This window comes from Nannobrachium achirus, assembly GCF_963921795.1.
Source record: "Nannobrachium achirus genome assembly, chromosome: 24".
NCBI classification, from domain to species: Eukaryota; Metazoa; Chordata; class Actinopteri; order Myctophiformes; family Myctophidae; genus Nannobrachium; species Nannobrachium achirus.
In genome coordinates, this window is record NC_137831.1 from 28,859,767 (window position 1) to 28,882,907 (window position 23,141).

The 23,141-nt window shown below is 43.7% G+C and overlaps 2 protein-coding genes across 2 annotated transcripts in view; both read left to right on the forward strand.

Annotated features, from left to right (window-relative positions):
* LOC308279971 (MSL complex subunit 3-like) overlaps positions 1-23,141 on the forward strand; it is a 241,102-nt gene that overhangs the window by 106,132 nt on the left and 111,829 nt on the right. The gene's annotated exons all lie outside the window — the stretch shown is intronic.
* The window catches only part of LOC308280201 (FERM and PDZ domain-containing protein 4-like), a gene marked incomplete at both ends in the record, with an annotated part of 153,584 nt that continues 132,597 nt past the window's right edge, over positions 2,155-23,141 (forward strand). The window contains one exon of the mRNA XM_080720464.1: positions 2,155-2,195. Coding sequence (XP_080576590.1) covers positions 2,155-2,195 — 41 coding nt within the window. The remainder of the gene's footprint in view (positions 2,196-23,141) is intronic.

The following is a 23,141-nucleotide window of genomic DNA, read 5'->3' on the forward strand; positions in this document are numbered from 1 at the left end:
ACATCCTAGACTTAAATCCTAGTCTGAAGATGTTATGCAAGCACGACCACCGCTCACTTCACATTGGGTGTGATTTTTCCTGCCTATATGTAACCGCCAGGATTTGGAAGCCTGCGTCTCTCATGTGAAACTAATCCCTGCTTGCCCAAGGGAGAAGTTTGGCTCCTGGGCTTCAGGCAGGACTTCCCTGCCTCCTTCATCGTCCGTGATGATTGGTTGACGACATTTTTATTTCACAACATTTTCTTGTTACTTAGGGGAGGCCATGGGGCTCACTGCCGTCTTCTCCCCCTTGCTGACGTCGGCTTAGGCAGGGTTTGAACCTTCCGCAATGAAAGGGCATAATATGCACTAACCACTATTCCAATGTCGCATCCCAATGGAATTGCTATAGCAGCCAAGCACAAGCGGATGAATATGTAAATAAATGAGTCCTACAACAAAAAGAGGAGATAACATGGCAAATGGCAGTCCATTAACACACAAATTGGGCTTGCATCTTTCAATTTCCACGCCTTTTTAATCCACTCCGGCAGCCTCGCTTTCCAAATTAATTAATTGGTCCCTCTCTAGCCTGCCAAGAGCAGGCGTCGTAAACTCGCACGCGCCTGCGCCACGTGGGCCGGCCGCGCCATGTCAGCCGGGACACGCACCTCCGCCGTCGTCATTCAAATTCCGACCGCACACACACGCGCGCGACTGGCTTTCAGCACACGTACTCTATACCAGGCTACTCAAGTGAACCTCAACAAGTCGAGGCGGTCCCTTGACGCGGCGCCAAGCGCAAATTCAGCAGGATTGTCAGGAGAACGGCGTGCGGCGGCGGGGGTGAAATAGCTCTACTGTGTCATGCGAGATCATGATGATGACGGGGCGCGGTGACGGAACGCCGGCGTGCGAGGGCAGGGAGGGAGGGGCCGCGGAAAGTGCACGCACGTGAGTGATTGGCTAATAGTGCATCACTTATATAGCACAAGACACGGGAGACAGCAGGGTCCTGCATGCACTTTCTGCAGAGTCAGCTGTACTCTGTCCGTTACCATGCCCCCCCCCCCTCCCTCCCCCTTTCTCTCTCTCACACACTCTCTCTCTCTCTGTCCAACACACTCTCTACACATTTTCACTGTGTCTTCCCTCTTATCTTTTTACCTCCCCCCCTCCACTCCACTCCCCCCTCCTCCCTGGCCCCTATACCCATCGTCCCACCATCACTTTGTCCTCTCTCTCTCTCCTCAGCACCCCCCCCCCCCCCCCGGGGCGGTTGGTTGGTTGGGGGGGAGGTGAGGGTCTCTTGCGGCTCCGATTCAGCAGAGAAAAGGGCTGCAGCCCGCGCTGGGGAAGCGTCCGTCCTAGACTGACGCCATTTGGCTCCGTCCCTCCCTCCCTCCCTCCCTCCCTCATTCAGCCCCCCCCCCCCCCCCTCCCCTGCCTCCACTCTCCCCCCTTCACCCCTCCCTCCCTCCTGGGTTGCGCTCCGCTCCGCTCTCTCTCTGTGGGACCCGGCGGCAGCAGCAGCAACGACTCCGGCCGAGCGAGCGCGGCTGAGATGCGGAGAGAGAGACCGGGGGCATCATCATCATCATCGCAGCCCCCCCCCGGACGGACGTGCATGCGCGCACTCGGGGGAGGGGGGCGCCGGACGCAGCAGCACTAACGGCAGCAACAGCGGGAGGAGGAGTGAGGACCGGCTAGTCCCATCCCAGAGAGAGACAGAGGGGAGGGAGGTCTCTCTCTCTCTCTCTCTCTCTCTCTCTCTCTCTCTCTCTCTCTAAGCGCACAACATTCTCAGAAGCGAGGGAACCTCTTTGGCTGCGCTGTGTCGTATATGAGAGGGTTTTTTTGTTCTTCTATTTCCCCACACCCCCATGCATTAGAACCTTTGACCCTCCCACCCCCCAAAAAGTGTGACTCTTTATTATTATTGTTTTCTTTCCAAAGGCACTAAGTTGTGTGCATGATCATCATCATCGCTGGTATGGATCCAGGGTGAATCGGGTCGGGGTCTGACTGTCCGTGGTGGTCTGGGTTTTGTTTTTCTTCTGGATTGCGTGAGGTTCTGAGAGGAATGATTAGGAGGACGCAGCGGGATTAGAATGCAGACGTGGAGAGTCTGAGAGAGTCTGGAACACGTCGGCACTGACTGGATACCAACACATGGACGTGTTCGGTTTCTCCAAGATGGCAAAGCTGTCAGGGTGAGTGTGTGTGCCTGCGTGTGTGGCATATGCGTGCGTGCTTCCGTGTGTGTGTGCGTGTGTGTGTCTGTGCATTAATGCATCTGTGCTTGTCAAATAATACAGAAGTGAGGAAGGCAGCGTGTGCATGTTAAGTGGGATAACCGAAGCTCTGTGCACATGCGTAGGTGTGCGTGCGCGCGTGTACGTGCTTGCGTGCATGTGTGAGTGCGTGATTGTGTGCACAGCGGATGTGTACGTGAGGCTGTCAGTGAATGTTGAAACTGTAAGCGCGCAGCGAGGAAGCTTATCACATGACTGTTTCTTTTTTATATTGTGTAAAAGAAAAGTTTAAAGTTTAATTATGATTATTATACTCAACACATTGGACAGGCGGTGCTTGCAGTGCAAGCCTTAACGCATTTAGAACGGGTACACATATTGTGTATCATTATTTTGTGCTTTCCCTATTGAAAAATAGCAGATATACAAGCTCACCGCGCGGCACCGAGTGCTGCGCTGCAAGCTTGTAGATCTCTCTGTAGAATTTTGACCCGATTCTATGAGTGTCTTTTGAATCCTTCAAAGATTTTTTGAAAAACCTGTGTTTCTGTGTCAGCAATCTGGCTAGCCATCGTCAAAGAAAAGGTCCTTTTCACTTAACTGGAGCTCAGTTAGTCTGTTCTCGAGAGACTACTATGTCAGTGGTTCTCAAACTTTTTCATGTGAGGGACCCTCAAAATTATATTTATTTGGCCACGGACCCCCCATCTCAAAACATTTAGTTCCAGGGACCACCCAGAAGCAAAATTTGATTTACAAACGTTCGCTTTGAAAATACATAATAGTCAAAGATTTGCACACATTTTCACGACTTTTTCAAAAATAGCAGATCTACAAGCTCGCAGCGCGGCACTCAGTGCCACGCTGTGAGCTTGCATATCTGCTATTTTTCACTGTTTAAAGCATTCAATAATTCTACGCCTAAATGGGTTTATGAAGCTGTCCAAATTGGAGCTGGCTTTCCTACGTTGGAGCCAAACTTGGTAGGCTAAGAAGCGAAGATAAATTGAACAAGAGAAGATTAATTAGGATGGTACAGTATAGTGGCTGTATATACAGTGCAGTATGGTTGCTGTCAGTCCTTTTTTTATTTTTACTTTTTTTATTGTAAATGAATGTCATCCAAACTACAGTCAGTGTCACCCAAAAGTAGCAAGAATATAGAATTAGATCGTGAAAAAGTAACAGTTTTGGACATGCTGTATGAGCTTTGGGGGTTGAAAACGCAACAAAGTGGAAATCTTTGAGAACGCTCTGCCTCGCGTCTTCATCTAAAAAAAAGAAAGAAAAGAAGACAGCAAAATGTGTGATGTAATGGCTGACGTCTGTGTATATATAATACCTGGTCGCTTGTTGGTGAAGTCACCAATAATACTGGTCCCTCATTGGCCGTTGACGATGACGTCACCAAGGCTGCATTCTTGGTGAGGTCACCAACAACAAGTGCAAACTGATAGATATAACAAGACGCAAGTTGGCACCTCGGCAAAGTGCCAGCTTGCCTACCCACATACATGGACAGCACAAACCGCCTTGGTGACGCTTGGTGCAGCGCTCTGCTGGCGCACAAGTAGGCCATCCAGACTATAGTTCTTGTCTATTTTTCTCATCGTCTGATGTAACCGTTCACACAATCAGCCATCACGATAACTCGATATAGTGATGTCACCCTTTTTCCCCTCTCTGATTGGCTCGCCATTAGAGTCAACGGCAACCACACTTGCAACTTCCAATTGCATCTTTCCCGTTTCATTTTATCTAATCTACAAGCTCACTACACATCATGGTATGGCGTGTTATTATAGAGCTATTTTGGCAATTTTCTTTTGTAAAGAGAAATTGACACCAGGGTTAAAGCAAGACACCAACACTCCTCACTTGTTAAATCATCCTAAGTGGCTGTGGATGACAGAGTCACCTACTGTAAGTGACCAAAGTGTAAATCATAAACACATACAGTATATTCAATGTATACTGTATCATCTCTCTCTCTCTCTCTCTCACTCACTCACTCACTCACGCACGCACGCACGCACGCACGCACGCACGCACGCACGCACGCACGCACGCACGCACACACACACACACACACACACACACACACACACTGAGTCTGGGCTAGCTTGTAGATTTTTTCTCTGTCCTGCATTTGTGTCTCTCTGGCTACTTATGTGATGTCTCGCTGTCACTTCAGTGCGTGCGCGCGAATATGTGACTGACAAAATGCTAAGGGGAGATGTTGGCGATGCCCAAAAATAGTCTTCCCCAATCTGTCTGTCTGTTTGTCTGAGTGAGCTGTCGCGTTGTCTGGTGGAAACCTTGTATGTCCAACATAGCTTTCAGGGAATGAAAATAAATCCAATGGATCCATTGTGGTTATTATTTAGTCTTGTTAAAGGACAACTTTGTTCTTTTTACAACAAGGGTTCATATCGTCGTTGTCGGGTGAAAACCTTGTATGTCCAAAACCGTTCGTTTTGCGATTATCATTTAAAAAATGATTTAAACTAGTGAAAACAGCCGATCTACAAGCACACAACGCCGGTGCGAGGCGTTGTGTGCTTGTAGATCTGCTGTTTTCACTACCTTTGTGCGACGGCCTTGTATGATGAAGCAGGGCTTTACTTTGCAAAAAATACAAGGTTTCTACCCGACAGTGATGATATATTATATTGTAATTTGAGAAAAGAAAAGATGAGTGTTAAAATGCTTTCATTTACTGCTTTGTTTTACAAAATGAGTAAATCAGGTTTACTGTTACTTTTACTCATAGACATCAAAGGGGGCTTGAGCCCCGGCCTGCCCTTTTATCCGTTATCTGTAAAAAGTGCCCTCTCCAGACCATGAATGCAGTTTTTACTATGGTGAATTAAATGCAAATGCCCTCTTCCCATGCCATACCTGAAGGCGGCATTCAAGAGAATTGCCTTGTCCAAACTCTCCTGAACTTGAAAGCAGCATCGTATGTTGAAAGAATTGCCCTCTCTGTTTAGAAATCCATGCCGTTGCTGGCCATTACGCCACATCTCCAGTATTGACTTGATTATGCTTAGTTCAGTGTGGTAACAACTACCGAAAATAGCTGACCTCCAAGCTCTTGTGATCTTGGAGGTCTAGCTGCTATTTCCGATATTTCCACCAAAAGGCCCTTTTAGAAATGTAATCCCCTGCCTCTCTAATAGGGGTGTAACGATACATTTGAATAGCGATTCGATACATATCACGATACATGGTTGACAATACGATACATGGACGATATTGGTTCATTCATGGCGATACGATACAATTCGATTCAATGATTTAAAATCGATATAGTAACTATTTAACAAAGCAATTAAATCTGTGTGAAAGGTGTGGATAGTGCAGGTTTTAAGTGAAACATGTATTATTATTAGGGCTGGGATGCGATTAAAATTTTTAATCTAATTAATTACAGGCTCTGTGATTAATTAATCGCAATTAATCGCATTTTAATCGCACATCGATATTTGACCCGAGAAGCATTTTTTTTCAAGTAAAACACATTTTGTTGTACGAGTGAATCAACAAGTGAGTTTTTTAAATCTAAAGTTCGCATCCACTGGGCCAAGCAAAGCGCTCTGATTGGCTACTTCTCCCTTTGCGTTTGTTGTCTCTTCTTGGTTGGTGCATCGCTATGATCGATATGCCCGAAACTGAAGGTTCTGTGGTGCAAAAACTAAGTGCGATTAAAATGAGTTAATTTTTTTAATCGCGTAAATTTTCTGTAATTAATTAATCGCAATTAATCAGTTAAAGTCCCAGCCTTAATTATTATGGATATAAATAAGTAAACGCAGTGATTATCTGTCAAATTATGGACATTGTATATTGACAAACCTGCACCTTGACATGAACCCAGTGATTACACACATTTATTGATAGACCAGTGTAGCTATATGGAAAGGAAAAGTAATTCAACCCCTCTTTTTAATTTTTTTTTCTTAACAATGCTAAATACAATGCACAAGTAGGTAGTATCGATACAATCAATTCTTTGCACTGCCGATTGGATACGATACAAAATCAAACGATACGATTCGATTTTAGCTGTTTTCATTTTGATATACTTCGATTTTTTAAGTTAAAAACAATATTTCGATGCAGTACTATATCGTTACACCCCTACTCTCTAACATTCTCTGCACGTCCCTGGTGACAGCTGCTCGAGTGAAATAGTTTTTGTAATAGAATTCGGTTCCACACGAAGTACAGTGCATCCCCTAAAGCCGTGATTCTCAAAGTGGATTTCAGGGACTCTCTGGGTTCCTTTAGGGGGGTCTAAATTGACCCTTAGAAAGTCTGTAACTTTGACAGTGTACAAATGGGAACCAAATGTACCCTGTCGGGTCCATTTGGTTCCATTTGTACACTGTCAAAGTTATAAGGGGAGACTTTCAAATTTCAAAGTTGGAGAACCAATGCTGCATACAGAGTGGAACCCGAAGTCAGGGCTGACATTGCGTATTCTGTACCCCACTCGGCTGGGATCAATAAAGTAATCCGCAATGAGTTCCATTATTACCAAAGGGGGACGCCGAGGTGAAAAATGGTGACACGTATATGGGAGCGTTGGAAATGTGTTTAGCGAGCCTAAAAGACAGAGTGACATAGGGAGAGAGAGAGCGACAGAGAGAGAGACAGACAGAGAGAGAGAGAGAGAGAGAGAGAGAGAGAGAGAGAGAGAGAGAGACAACTACAGTCAGGGGCGTCACAAGGGGGGGAAAGTGGGACTGAGTTACTAGGGCCCAAGGTGGAGGGGCCTTAATTATTTTATGCTTTAACTATTGAAAAATAGCAGATATACAAGCTAACAGCACTGCACCAAGTGCCACGCTTCGAGCTTGTAGATCTGCTATTTTTGAAAATTCGTGAGAATGTGTGCAAATCTTTGAATATATGTTTTTTTTTCTTCTTTTTTTTGTAACTCAAATTTTGTTTCTGGGGGGGTCCCAGGGACCCTGGCTCTAACTAAATATTTTGAGATGGGGGTCCGTGGCCAAATACATATCATTTTGAGGGTCCTTCACATGAAAAAGTTTGAGCACCACTGACATAGAAACATATAGGTTTTTCAAAAAACAACTTCAAAGACACATTTTAACGATTTTTCGAAAATAGCAGATCTACAAGCTTGTATATCTGCTATTTTTCAATAGTTAAAGCACAAAACAACTCATTGAATCCTTGTACCCAGGGCCCAGAATTTGGTGCGACACCCCTGCCTACAGTTAATAGGAGGAGGTGAGAAAGGGAGACATGATGGATGTTGAATGATATAGAGACAAGGCGAGGAGTAGGACAACAAGCGCAGATAATTACGTGTCTGCCACAGAGCACGGGAAAGGCTGACAGAGAATGTGAACATTTGTTCAGTTAAGGCAGAGAGACATGTTGACTCAGCGTGATGGATAGTTAGTGACGGACGCTTCACTCACGCTGAACCAATACAGTAAATATCCTTAATTAACTTAATTGACTCCAAACCAGGGACGTGCTGGCCATTGGGAAAAGCGGGACAACTCCCGAACGGCCGGTTCATTCCCGGCCGGTCCAGGCCGGCCATTAGGAAAAAATTAAACTGTTTGCACAAAAGTAAAAATTAAACTGTTTGCACAAAAGTAGTGAAAACAGCCGATCTACAAGCACACAACGCCTCGCGGTCGCGTGCTTGTAGATCGGCTGTTTTCACTAGTTTAAATCATTTTTAAAATGATGAATACAAAACAAACGGTTTTGGACATACAAGGTTTCCACCCGACAACGACAAAATATAACTCATGTAATTGGCCCACTGGCTTGTCACTTGTCATGATCTGAAACGTCAAATCTTTGAGTAGCTGCAGCTCTCTATAGCGCGCAATGAGGGCCTCTCCAACTCTTTTTCCCGGGCTGAATCAGGGGCCCAGCACGTCCCTGCTCCAAACCCCCAAAATAGGCTCTGTGCCAAGGGGCTAGTAGCATCCGGCTTGTATGTTGAGGCCAGTCAGGCCACATAGGAAGTGACAGTTCATGCGAATGGCCTCTAGTTTCGCTGTTTCCCCACTGCTGCTGTCAGAAAGAATAACACTCCATTCAAGTGGATGGGTTTTATGCCAAACTTTTTTTTACAGTTGATTTTATTACCTTTATAAACATTGTCATAAATACTTTATGCTTCCAGTTGCTAGTTTAAAGTCTTCTTTCAATCACCATGATATGTATTTTGTTCCACTCTTTCAATAGCATTTACAGTATATGCGGATGTAGAGAGACGGCGGATTAGCAAAATAGGCTTCATTTACTGTTACTGCTGACTGCTTTACTGCTCTTTAAAACACTGAGAAAGATCACCTCTGTTCAATAAACATACAGGTCAAGTATTGTTCTCGAGCGACACACGTCCCTAAAATAGCTTTACCGTACCTTTTCTCTGCTCTGTCTTTGCCTTCATTTAGAATTTCACATCCAGAATTCTGTCGAAGAAGAATAGAGGGTTTAAAGGGATATTACACTTTCAAAACTTTTTTTTCGTCTAATCAGGCTTGTATGAACACCCTGAACAGTTTTTAATTTGCTTCATTCAGTATTTAGATATTTGATGTAAATGTTACCACCTCCAACACGCCCAGGCCCTCTCCACATACACACCCATTGTAACTTCAAACTCCATTTTAACCATGATAGATTCATTAAAAACACCCATTATTTTTTCTGGTGACTCACAGTACCCTCCTAATACGTGAGCAGACCGTGTTTTTTCAATAACTTTTTTCATTTATTTTCAATAAAATATTATTGTATTTAATGTTTTCCATTTTCCCAAAGAATTATTAAAAATAAAAGAAAAAGGTTATTGAAAAAACACGGCCTGCTCACGTATTAGGAGGGTATTATGAGTCACCAGAAAAAATAATGGGTGTTTTTAATGAATCTATCATGGTTAAAATGGAGTTTGAAGTTACAATGGGTGTGTATGTGGAGAGGGCCTGGGCGTGTTGGAGGTGGTAACATTTACATCAAATATCTAAATACTGAATGAAGCAAATTAAAAACTGTTCAGGGTGTTCATACAAGCCTGATTAGACGAAAAAAAAGTTTTGAAAGTGTAATATCCCTTTAAGTGGTTAACAATTGTACCAATTGTTACCAATTCACCGTTTGTCAGCCTTCTGATTGGTCCCTGAGACTCCCTGACTGGCCAACCAGAAAAAACATTCACTTTTCGCTACCGGGGGTGGAGTTATGCAGTGGGAGAAAGTCACTTAAGTCTTTCACCGCGGTGCCGTGATGCGGAGCACGGCCGGGCGCAATACGGCGCTGCGCGGTCATAGCGATTCCGATAATTATAGGTTCAACAAACTAGTTCACATGAATGACAATGATGTAACTAAGATATTCGATTGGGTACATGCATATTTAAAATAGGCAGAATTACAATTAAAATACATGTTATGTTGACAGCCAGCCTATAATTCCACAACTTCCTACCCAAGATGCACTGCGCTTTCTCTCTCTCTCTCTGTCCTATGCATGTTTCAGAGGATTAAACGAATTAAAACATGTATTTTCGGGGGGAAAACCCCTGTTTTGCAAGGTAACTATTGTACTTTTGTGTTCCCTTTTTATTAATATCACATAGATGTTTTTCTTATGGTACTTTAAATAGCAATAATGAGGCTATGAAAAATATCCCCCCCCCCCCCCCCCCCCCCCTATCCACTTCCGTAATAAAAACAATCTGCCCTGGCTTTTTCGTCCCACCTAGTAACAAGAGCAAAATGGGGCGGGTGAATTACTAATTAAGGCTGTTACTGAGCAAACGCTCAATAGTGATGATTACTATCAAAATATAGTGCTTTAACCTTTTTAACGAAACACTTTTTGTTTTTCACCAATAAATATTGCGTACCCTACTATTGCAGCAGATACACACACACACACAAACACACACACACACACACACACACACACACACACACACACACACACACACACACACACACACACAAATAACTGACTTAAATTAACAAACAAATAACTCGGCTACCTTTTACAGACCCACCCAGCACCCATAGAGGAGCTCAAATGCTTTGTAACCCCCGAGAGTCTCCCATTGACACATAATAATTAAAAAGAAGAAACGGAAGCGGTTAAAAGGGCAGCAGCACAATTAAAGCTTCGAAAGGCGAAGGGGAATATTAAAGGGAATTTGAGGTTGATAAGGACAATTGCCAGTTGAGAGGCAGCTTTGTAAATACTGTTATACGGTGGCACCAAGAGGATTTACATTTCTTCATTTCTCGTTCATTACGCACATTACAGCTATGAATGCTTTTTTCCCCCCTCTTTTTTGGTCCATCTGCTTAATGCTGCTGTATTTCGCTAATCTTTATTGTTTCCGTTTGTTCCCACCGGGAAGTGACTCTTTCAATTAAAAATGATTTGAATTAATTTAACCAGTATAAAAAGAGTCTTTGGTCTCGGTTATGTCTTGAAGCCCCCGACTAGTTACTTGTTTTCTGTGATCACGACGGAGGCGCGCCGTCTCAGGCGACCATGAGCCACGTGAGACACCGCCGAGCGAGCAGTAGCGAGCGAGTCGCCGCGTTGAGCATTGCGACGGTCTCATGAGCCGACTCAGCGCCGCTACCGAGTTATGTGCCGTTATGGACAGAATAGTAACCTCCGATTCGATTCCCGCCGGGGGATACTGTGGGTGCTGGGGGCGTGTTCCCTCCTCCGCGTCATCAGTGCCCACACCCTAGGTGGGGTTGGCAAAAGGGCCTTTCTGTGTGGAGTTTGCATGTTCTCCCCGTGTCTCCTAGGGTAGATACCCTCACAAAAACATGCAGTAATCCTGGTCTCTATAAAGCCTCCCCCTGGCCAGCCGGGGCGCCTGATGGAGGGGAATGGAACTGGTTGGAATAACGTGTTCCTTCCACGCGCTACGTCCAACCGGGGAAGCTCCCCCTGTCAGGTGATAAGAAGCGGCCTGCTCACTCCTCATGCATTGAAGGAAGCATGAGCTCAGTTCGGGGCCCTCCCCAGGTTGGCAGAGGGAGAGTAGAGCCCAGGATCACAGCTTAGGCAATTGGCACCGGGTGAAAAAATGGGTTACAAAAATCGTGGGATAAAAATTTAAAAAGTTAGAATAGTAACCTCCGCGCGGTCCGAGTGAACACAGCGAAGCGCTCCCTACCTCCTTGCCCACCACTGGCCCCCACCGTTGTGCTTAGGTTCGTTGTAAAACGCCAGGTCGCTTCATTTACTGTTACTGTTCACTGCTTTACTGCTATACTATTTTCAGCATGCAACCAGGTGTAAAATCAGCCATTACAACACCATCAAGGCCTGCCAGAACCCATTTTAGTAGACAAGATCAACTGTAGATTTGGTCGACTAAAATCTTATGATATCCACCTGTTTCCGCGGGAGTTTACTGGAGACTATTTGGACCACACTTCCGGTTTAACAGCAGACATACAAGCTCACGTCGCGTCGCAGATGCAGCCCGTTGTGAGCTTGTAAATCACACTCGGCTGCGGCGCCGGAAGCTCGGTACAACGTCTGCGCAATGCACTTTGGGGCGTTGGAAACCCGTCAAACTAGACTAAACTTAGGAGGCACGGTGGCGCAGTCAGTAGTGCTGTCGCCTCACAGCTAGAAGGTCCTGGGTTCGATTCCCGCCGGGGGACACTGTGGGTGCTGGGGGCGTGTTCCCTCCTCCGCGTCATCAGTGCCCACACCCTAGGTGGGGTTGGCAAAAGGGCCTTTCTGTGTGGAGTTTGCATGTTCTCCCCGTGTCTCCTAGGGTAGATACCCTCACAAAAACATGCAGTAATCCTGGTCTCTATAATGCCTCCCCCTGGCCAGCCGGGGCGCCTGATGGAGGGGAATGGAACTGGTTGGAATAACGTGTTCCTTCCACGCACTACGTCCAACCGGGGAAGCTCCCCCTGTCAGGTGATAAGAAGCGGCCTGCTCACTCCTCATGCATTGAAGGAAGCATGAGCTCAATTCGGGGCCCTCCCCAGGTTGGCAGAGGGAGAGTAGAGCCCAGGATTACAGCTTAGGCAATTGGCACCGGGTGAAAAAATGGGTTACAAAAATCGTGGGATAAAAATGTTAGAAAAAAAAAAAACTAGACTAAACTTAAAACATTCCAGACAACAAAAACGTCACTAAAACTAAATGGAATTTTATTCAAAAAAGATGACTAAAACTAAATCAAAATCTGCTGTCAAAATCAACACTGGAGCCAATAAGTGAGTAGGGATGGGACGATAATTGTTATTATCGTTTATCGTGATAAAACACTCGCAATAATCGTATTGTTATCACAATGCGTCGCGCTGCGACGCGTTGTGAGCTTGTACTAGATCTGCTATTTTTTGGCAAATGTTCCGCCCAGGATAAGGGATGTTGGGGATATTTTGATCATCGCGATGATATCGTAAATTGCAATTTCTTTGGTGACAAAAATCATGCCATGACATGTTCATACCGTCCCATCCCTATAAGTGAGTATCACAGCGGTTATCCAGGGATCCACCATGGCTCTGTGTATAGTGCACACAGGGGTGTCACACCAAATTCTGGGCCCCGAGTACAAGGATTCACTGTGGGGCCCCTGTGCTTTAACTATTGAAAAATAGCAGATATACAAGCTCACAGCGCGGCACCGAGTGCCACGCTGTGAGCTTGTAGATCTGCTACTTTTGAAAAATCATGAAAATCTTTGAATATTTCAAATCCTTCTAAGGTTTTTTTTTGAAAAATCTATGTTTCTATGTCATTGGAGCTCAAACCTTTTCATGTGAAGGACCCCCAAAATGGTATGTATTTGGCCACGGACCCCCATCTCAAAATATTTAGTTCTAGGGACCCCCCAGAAGCAAAATTTGAGTTACAAATGTTCCCTTAAAAAATACATATATTCAAAGATTTGCACACATTTTCACGACTTTTCAAAAATAGCAGATCTACAAGCTCGCAGCGTGGCACTCGGTGCCGCGCTGTGAGCTTGTATATCTGCTATTTTTCAATAGCTAAAAGTATAAAATAATTAAGGCCCCTCCAACACCTTGGGCCCTAGTAACTCAGTCCCACTTTCCTACCCCTTGTGACGCCCCTGAGTGCACGTCCCAGTGTAGTCCCATGTGCCAGTTTGTGCCAGAGTCAGCAGGACTCAGCCTAAAAAGAACAGAACAGAATGTCGAATGGGTTCTCTCATCATATGGGGCGGGGTCAGGCTTGCATGCTTGTGGAGCCTGATGGCTCATCCTGCATGGCACAGAGGCCTGCCAAAAGGAAACGCACGTTAACAGAATGTGCCTCGATTTTTGCGATGCACACAACGCCTCGCATCGCTTGTAGATCTGCTATTCTCACTAGCTTTGCGCGACACTTTTGTATGATGAAGTAGGGCTTTAATTTATGAAAAAACATACAAATGTGAAACTCGGAGATACAAGGATTCTGCCCGACAGTGACAAAATGATCTATCATTTTGGATTTTAGTGACTTTAACCATATATTCTACTTTGGCTATTCAACAATAGCAGAAGTAGGCCTACAAGCTCATAGCGCGTCACTTTGTGCTATGAGCTTGTAGATCTGCTATTTTTTTTTTTAAATCGTGAGCATTTGTGTTTAAATCTTTGTGTTTTAAAGCAAACATGTATAAACCAAACATTTGAAGATGGGCGTTAGCTGCCAAACACACATAATTCTGTGGGTCCTCGACATGAACATGTTTTGAGCACCACTGTAATAGAAGGTTTTCAGGGAAAACTGTTTGGATAGGAGACATTATTTAACAGATTAAGCAAAAAAAACTAAACACTTAATTGGCTCCATATCGTGCAGAACGCTGATGTTTATGCAGATTTAAACTAAAACCAGGAGAAGACAAGATATTACTGCTCTTTTAATTCCCTTCGCTGGTTGTCTGTCTGTTTTAGGGCTGATTTGAACGTCATACTGAATACTTTTAGTTTTAAGGCCTGGCCCCACATACCTTTATTAAACCATTAGGAGCCTGAAATCATCACTCAGCTCAGACTTGATAAATACCCTACAATTCCCATGACTTAAAATGTTTCATTTGGTTCTTTTATGTTTTATTTCTCGCTGAAATGTATATTTCATACATTTTCTGGTGAGTTTCTTTTTCTGCTGATTTGATTTTGATCTAGCTGATAAATCTCTTATTACATTTGAGTGAATTTCTTCAGTTTTATCTAAAGCACGTCGTAACCTTGTTTTGATAAGTGCTTTATAAATGGAGCCATTATTATGCATTATGCATTATGCATGATGCATTGGAAAGCGCAAATTAATTTGACATGTCTGGCTGGAAACTCTCCCTGGAGAAATGACTGATTTACAAATGACAGCGATTTTATTAAAAAAAAAAAAAAAAACAAGCGAAAAAAAACCAAAATAATACTTTCTTGGAAAATCAATCAGCAGTAATGTGTCCTGCGAGTCGCAGCAAATGAAGATGGAGAAACATGCATGTGACATTCATCTTTCCCTAAACGAGCTTTGGTACAAGTCAACATGGGAACCCTGGGATTGGGTAGAACGATGCATTTCATGAACGCAGACCTGAAGCTGCTGTCCGGGACACACTCTGTTTGTGTTTTCTCGTAAATGATTGCCCGACTTGATCACACTAGTCTACGGCGTCACGCGAAAGCATCAAATGTAGCGGATCCACAAGCTCGGAAATGGGGCACGAAGCGACGCGCTTTGAGCTTGCGGATCAGCGACTTCCGATACTTTTGAATTTGAATGAGTTTCCACCCTGACGATATCGTCGTTGGTCGGGTGGAAATAGTGAAAATAGCCGATCTACATCTGCTATTTTCACTATTTTTGTGCGGCATTCTTGTATGATGAAGCAGGGCTTCACTTTACGAGAAAACAAATGCAAATTTGAAATTTGGAGATACAACGTTTCTCCCGACAGTGGCGATATGTTGGTACGGTGAGATTAGTGCATCTCCCGAAGTAGATTATTTTACAAACAGAATTGTCCCTTAATAATAATAATCTAAAACGTATTAATCTATTAATCGTATGATTTAAATGTTAGGCTTCTATAATCTGAAACGCTAGCTATTGGCTATCTATTGGTCTCGATACTGTGGTGGAAAAAGTATTCACATTTTTAGTTAAGTAAAGAATATCACTAGTGCAATATAGAAGTACTCCGTTATAACTGAAAGTCCGGAATTCAAAGTTTACTTGAGTAAGTACAAAATAATTAGTATAAAAATGTATTTAAATTCAACATCAATGAATAAATCGACACATTGTGAGTTTGTAGATCTGCTATTTTCAAATGGCCAACATTTATTTATTGGTTAATGTGTGTTTTGTAATGATAGTAAAAATCTACAAAGTAACTAATAACTAAATCGGTACACAGCTATCTCTGCATTCTGTTCCATTGGGGCATTTACACCCTGGATGTCTGGTATAGCCTAGAGGACTCCTACTGTTTGACAAAGTCAGTAGGTTCGTTTGAAACTTTGGACACTGGACGTTAGGGCTGGCCGATATGAGCGCAAATCAATATCACTATTATTCGCCCGGTTGCCTAGAGTGGTGGTCCAGGCACCTGGGCTGCTGATGCAGCCAGACGCCGTGTCACGGGTTCGATTCCCGATCCCGACGACCTTTGCTGCGTGACACTCCCCGTTTCTCTCTCCTCATTTCCTGTCAGTCTACTATACTATCAATAAAGGCAGGAAAAGCCACCCTCAAAACATAAATAAATCATTATTTAAACTTTTACCTCGGTTACTATGAGCGAGCGATGATTTTGCTAAAGACGTGAAAATAGTTAGATCTACAGATGACATGGAAGACTTGTCGTTCTCCCTAGATCACTTTTTTTGTCTCAAGGCTACAACTGTCTTTTTCATTCGAGGCACCCCTACATTGCATTCATCATTTTCACTCCCAGGAGTCCCAGCACCTTCTATTTATGGCATAAATTTGCCATAAATTACCTTTAGCACAACAGTATGATCTAACAATCTTTTAATCAAAAATATTAACCTTTTGTTATTAATTATGATAAGATGATGGCAACATCTGAATGAATTTTATTGAGTAAATCACTTTACTTAATCAATGTACTTTACTTGGCACCAGTGCTGCATTTGATTACTTCTCAGTGCAAAGGAGGCATATTGGTTTGGGGCTCATATCGTAAATTCCAAATATTATGCGGCACCCCTGGACTGCCGTCACGGCACCCCAGGGTGCCTGGGCACCCGCTTTGAAACCCTAGATATAACTTTGCCTAGGTTGTTGACAATAGCAACAACTTTATCATTCAACTATCTTTACTTCTTTTTATTATTAAGAGATCCTGGATCTTTAACAGCTTATTCATGCTTTATGATTTCCTGTCACAGCGTTTTGTCAAAGTCAGATGACTGAATGGAGTGTTTTATGGTTGATCAGATCACCAGGCTCACAATGACATGTGATGTGATGTGTTTTAATCTCGCTTGGTTGGGTATTTTCACAATTATTTTGTACGCCACCAGTGTACAACAAAGTATAATACAGGGCTGAGTGGATAATTAGACTAATGGATTGTTGAATTTGAATAGATTAGATTTAGATTTGTTGACATACAAAATGAATAAAAACGCATATCATTTCTGTCGGGTGGAAAGTGTTACTTTTCACGATTCAAATTAAAATAAAATGCAAAACTAGCAGCTCGGCGATAGCGAAAGGCAGGCTCGGCGGCACAAGGGGGCCCTCCCCCGCGCATCAGTGAAACCGGTTTTACGGGGTTGCAAATGGTCGAAAATAAAGGAGACTTGCTTGAAACACACATTTGCATATGGTCGCAACCTTCACTTAAGCTCAAGGCCTCCTAAGCCATTGTCTCTTGGCGCCGGGCCTGGCGAAAGGTGTCACTTCACACCGCGTTTAGAGCTTGCAGATCTGCTGTTATTGATATTTTAGTGTGACGCCTTAGTATACGGCTCATCTATGGTCCTATTACAGAGTGAAAAGCATGCACAGTCCACTACACTCTGAGTCTGCACTCACTCACTCACAGACAGACAGACAGACACTCACCCAGTGGAGATCCAACAGTCATAGACTGATCTGATCTGATACATTGCAAGTAAGAATCAAACATCTTTCCACCTCATGTGAATTAACTTATCCCTGCCCAACTCAACAACTATGGAATATCAACTTGGCAGAGCAGTTAACCCCATAATTCGCGGACATTTCCCCGGGGGAAATGTCTCTGTTATGTATGTAACATTTTGTGATATGGACTTCTGTCTGAATTACAGATGTATATAAGTAAGACGCCTAATGGCGAAAAGCGACCTCGCCCCAAAAGGGCAAGGTCGCACCATCTGTCTTGGCCATCTGTCTTGGCCATATATGGATTCTGTTAGTGTGGTTCTCCTCACAGGGCATCATCTGGGATACAATCCCTTTTATGCCCATATATGGAGATCCCTAACAGAATCCCTTTTATGCCCATACTGTATATGGAGATCCCTGCTCTGAGTATCTGACATCAATGTGATGTCACCTGTTTATGCCTATATATGGAGATCCTGCTCTGAGTAGCTGACATCACTGCGATGTCACCTGTGATGTCACAGTGACATCACCACAGTATCAGGCGTTACACGTATACATATACTGTATACATACATATAGGCATACGGAAAAGCGGTGCCGGTTCTGACAGTAAACTGCAACCTATGTCGCAATAACAAATTAGGGCACCAATTTACAAAACAACAACAATTTACAGAGATACGGAGATAGGAGGTTTCTATTCAGACAGCGTCGACGAGTGAATTTAAGTCAGTTGTTGGTTCTAAATCCCAGCACTACCGGACGTCTCTCTCAGTGATTTTGGATCCCCCCCCCCTGAGTAAAATAAGATGTGTTTTATTCATGAGCCGGGGATGTGAAGTGAGAATGAGATGTGATGCCGGGGACCGATTGAAATGGAAGTGAGTCTACCTCCTTCTGAAAGAAAGGATGTGGTGGGGAGACTAGAGAGAGAGGTAGAGAGAGAGACACACACACACACACACACACACACACACTCACACACACAGAGAGAGAGAGAGAGAGAGACAGAGAGAGAGAGAGAGAGAGAGAGAGAGAGAGAGAGAGAGAGAGAGGGGGGGACTCTATAAGTAGAGGCTGCAATAATAATGAGAAGCTCAGTGAACTGCAATCCCTGATCACTGTTATTCTAGATGCCACTCTCACCCCGCCGCTGTGACAGCTCACACACACACACACACACACACACACACACACACACACACACACACACACACCACACACACACATGTTCGGATGATCGCTGCCTCGAGTGGGGTCGCATCGCTAAGCCCGCTAAACGTGGCCCCTTGATAAATCTTTTAAACCTACACACACATGCACGCACACGCACGCACGCACGCACGCACACACACACACACACACACACACACACACACGCTGTGCACTATATATAGGCCAGCTATAGCATCTGGAATTTACTCTACTTTTCCTTCTTGTCGTCTTGGTTGCAGTGAGAGAGGGAGAAAGAAAGCAAAGCATTAGGAGTGAATGGAGCTTGAATGAATGGGCTAATGGATGATTGGACGAGCAGGTCGTTTAATGTGATCAATAGTCGGTTCGATAGACGTCAGTCATCGAGCATACGTTAAAAGACAGCAGCATACAGCTTCATCTGAATAATAGGAATAGGCAGGGTTCCATTTGTTACAAGATCAGTCCTTTACAGTAACTAATTAAGCCCTACATTATTTTTGTAGGAAAATGGCAAAACAATTTCAGGATTTTGGCGGTGCTTGACAGTTTTTCAGAAAACCGAAGACATTTTTAGAACCGGGTTAAACTTTGTGCTCAATCATGGTTACGTTGAAGTCGCTGGGAGACATTTTGTACTTTTCTTCTTCTTGCAATTAATTTACCTGGCTGTTGCCTTTTTTTTTAAGATGAGGAATGTGGTGGCTCAGTGTACAGGAAGTGCACGTAGTATACAGTAGCACTCTCTGTCAAGCATCTCCGTACAACAGCTTTATGCCGGCAATAAGGCATTCACATTATGTTAAGTGATTGGAAACAAAAGCCGATATCACGGGACGGCGGTCTTCCCTTTCAGCGGCGTTTCTTGTTACTTGTGCTGTAGTCTCCTTTAATGCACTGCTTCTGCAGATTTGAATAAATCATAATAATAAATCATATACCACATGCTTGCCTGCCTTTTCTACACAGTATGTGAACACGTGTGAAGGGATTAATGTTGACGGAAAATGGCTATTTGCTCACGCACACGTTTGAACTTTTTATGCCTTACATAACAAGCAAAGAGAGAACATAACAAAGCATTTACAAATTGACATAATGTAACACATGTCAAAATAAGGTTAACCCTGGTTGAGAGGTGATGAATGATGAATAAAAGACATTGCAACATAATAAATATCCATTCTGTAGTGTTCCTCCGTGGAGTGCTCTGATGCTGGAGTAGAGTGTTTACAAGACGCCATTGTACAACTGACACTACGTTTTAACAGCGGGCAACAGCCGGCGACGATGACATGATTTCCCCTAGAAATGCTGATCCGGCCCCAGCATTTTAGTGTGAAAGTTAGTGACGTCGTTCATGAGTGATTCGTTCCCAAGAATGAATCAGGAATGTTTCGTTCACTTTCTTAAACTGTTACGTTCATGTTTAGTTCATACCAAACACGCCACAGTGCCTAGATCAGCACTCACTGTTGTAAATGCATGTACCGACTGTGTGTGTGTGTGTGTGTGTGTGTGTGTGTGTGTGTGTGTGTGTGTGTGTGTGTGTGTGTGTGTGTGTGTGTGTGTGTGTGTGTGTGTGTGTGTGTGTGTGTGTGTGTGCGTATGTGTGTGTGTGTGTGTGTGTGTGTGTGTGTGTGTGTGTGTGTGTGCGTGTGTGTGTGTGTGTGTGCGTGCGGCTTGGCAAGAGCGAGGCAGTCAGCAGGCCTTGTTTGTGTTGTGAATACCAGCTCGCTGTGCCGCGTGCCAAAACTCCTGTTGTTTTATGCCCATGCCTGCTGCCACTTGAGAGCATTTGAATTGTCCGAAGGAAAAAGAACAACAACAACATTGAAATCTAGATCCAACTGCTTGGGACTACTTTAAAGACATTGTGCTGTGATTTGTTTCCCCCTACAACATGGTCATTAGGCATGTTTATGATTATACTTGGAGGAAGAGATTTATTTTCACAAATGTGCACATAGAATGTTAAAATCATGTTTTTATGTGGTCACACCCACCTGATCATTAAGTATGCCTGATTGTCAGGTGGGTGTTAACCCAGCTGAGGTTAGCCACACCCACAGTGTTGCTGTGTGGTAAAAGGGGGAGGGGATGATTTTATGATGACATTAAATCAGTGTATTTCAATTGGATCTTTTGACTCACAAGCTTTCAGGAAGAAACCAAAAATACACAGGGAAGACATATTTGCATATTATAACCACACCTGGGGGTCTATTGGAGTAATGTTGACTCCATGGGCACATAGAAAACTGCAAAAAGTACAAAACTATGGCACCACCTCTTTAAACCAAATATTGTCTAAGTTGATGTTTGAACAGTGTTGAGGTCTCTCTTAAAGAATATTTCAAAGAATACACAGAAAATAACAAATGATTCTATGACAGTGCTGCATGGGGGGACTGGAAGAATTGCCGCATCAAGGAAGGTCGTTCTCCCCATAAATAATAACTATGCCTAGGAGTTGACGACAATTTAACTTTTTATTATTACACTTCCTTCCTTTACCTCTATTTATTATTAGGAGATCCTGGATCTTGCCCAGATTATTCATGTTTTATGATTTCCTGACACAGCGTTTTGTCAAAGTCAGATGACTCAATGGAGTGTTTTATGGTTGCTCATCACTATCCCCCATGAATGCACACCGTTGCGTGGCGGGGGAGAAAGCATAGCAGCACCTCTCTGCTCTCTCTCTCTCTCTCTCTCTCTCTCTCTCTCGTCTCTCTCTCGTCTCCTCTCTCTCTCTCTCTCTCGCTCTCTCAGGGCTGTCACAATTATGACATAATCGTCTAATCGCAATTATTTGACATAATCGCGATTATTTTTCATAATCGTTTCCATGTTGAAACATTTCCATATATTAAAAAAAAAATCTAAAATAGTGGAAATAGCAGATACTGTACAAGCTCACAACGCGTTGCGTTGTGAGCTTGTAGATCGGCTATTTCCACTATCAATGTTCTTTTTTCAAGTATAAAGTTGTCAAATATGTCAGTAATTTCTTTGCATATTTAGGTTATGTGTCATATCGGCCATGTGCAACTTCAAAGCCTACAAGCCAAACAGAAATGTAATTGTCAACGACAGCTACACAATGAAATCGTTAATCACAATTATTTGAGTGACAATTAAGCGTCATGTAAAAATGTCATAATCGTGACAGCCCTACTCTCTCTCTCTCTCTCTCTCTCTCTCTCTCTCTCTCTCTCTCTCTCTCTGTCTCTCTCTCTCTCTCTCTCTCTCTCTCTCTCTCTCTCTCTCTCTCTCTCTCTCTCTCTCTATATGGGGAGACGTTTGTCTCATTTGCAAATCCTGGAAATATTTGTGCAGTATGGTATTGGACACATGATTATTATTGAGACAAACGTCTCCCCATCTCTCTCTCTCTCTCTCTCTCTCTCTCTCTCTCTCTCATCTCTCTCTCTCTCTCTGTCTCTCGTGTGTGTTTGTCTGTCACTGCCCTTAAGGTTGCACGACGATGGTCTTGATTTGAGTCGGGATAATCCTCCTAAGGGATTGGATTGGTGATCATCAGCGCTGTATAGTTTCATTCAGTGGACCGGATCATATCACATGTCTCACCCACACACACCCGCTCTATTTATGTCTATCACTCCGTCCCTCCATCAGTCCATCTTTCTGTCTGTCTGTCTGTCTGTCTGTCTGTCTGCCTGCCTGCCTACCTGTGTGTCTGTCACTTGTCTGCCTGCTCACCGCAACCCATCCATCCATCCATCCACCCACCCACCCATCCATCAATGGATGAATGGATGCATCCATGGCAGAGCCTTGTATTAGAGAGTTCTGCCAATGCTGGGTCAGAAACGGCAGCGGCCACGTGGTTCATGCAACTCGAAATGTCATTTTCCTCTCATAGACTCCAATGCATTCTGTAAACGTCCGGTTCGCGTTTTGTCACTATTCACCGCCAATAGATGTGTATGTAGAAGACCTGGCCCCACGAAGTGAACACAGTCGGGCCGACCGACTCTCCAATACAGGGCTCTGATCCGTGGTTAAGGTTAGGTTTTAGGCATAAAACCACGCCCACGGTTGAAACGCTAGAAGAAGGAGAGAGTCCTTTGAGTCTATTGGGCCGCAGAGAGTGTTAAAACACAGTTGACAAAGCTGCTTTCCATGATAAAGGCCACTATTTTCTTCGGAGAAATGTCAAACAGCTTTGACCTTAACGTCGAGACCCAGCTAACAGCAGCATTCATTTGTAACACACTAGCTAATGGCTGTTACACAGTGGTGTAAAAAAGGTAACTAAGTGTATTTACTCCACTGCAATTGAATATTTTAGTTATTACTTTGTAATCACATTCAGAGCTTGCATATCTGCTACTTTTGATGCTTTTGTGTGACACTGCAGTGTGATCAAGTAGGGCGTTAATTTATGGAAAAAACACAAAAAGCTAGAACATGGAGATAAGAGGTTTCTGCCCGATAGCAACAATATTGTCTTTGTCATTCATTTCATACCTAATTCCAGTGATGTAACTTTAACTATAAAAAGAAAAGCTCACAGCACGGTATGTATATCAGCTATTT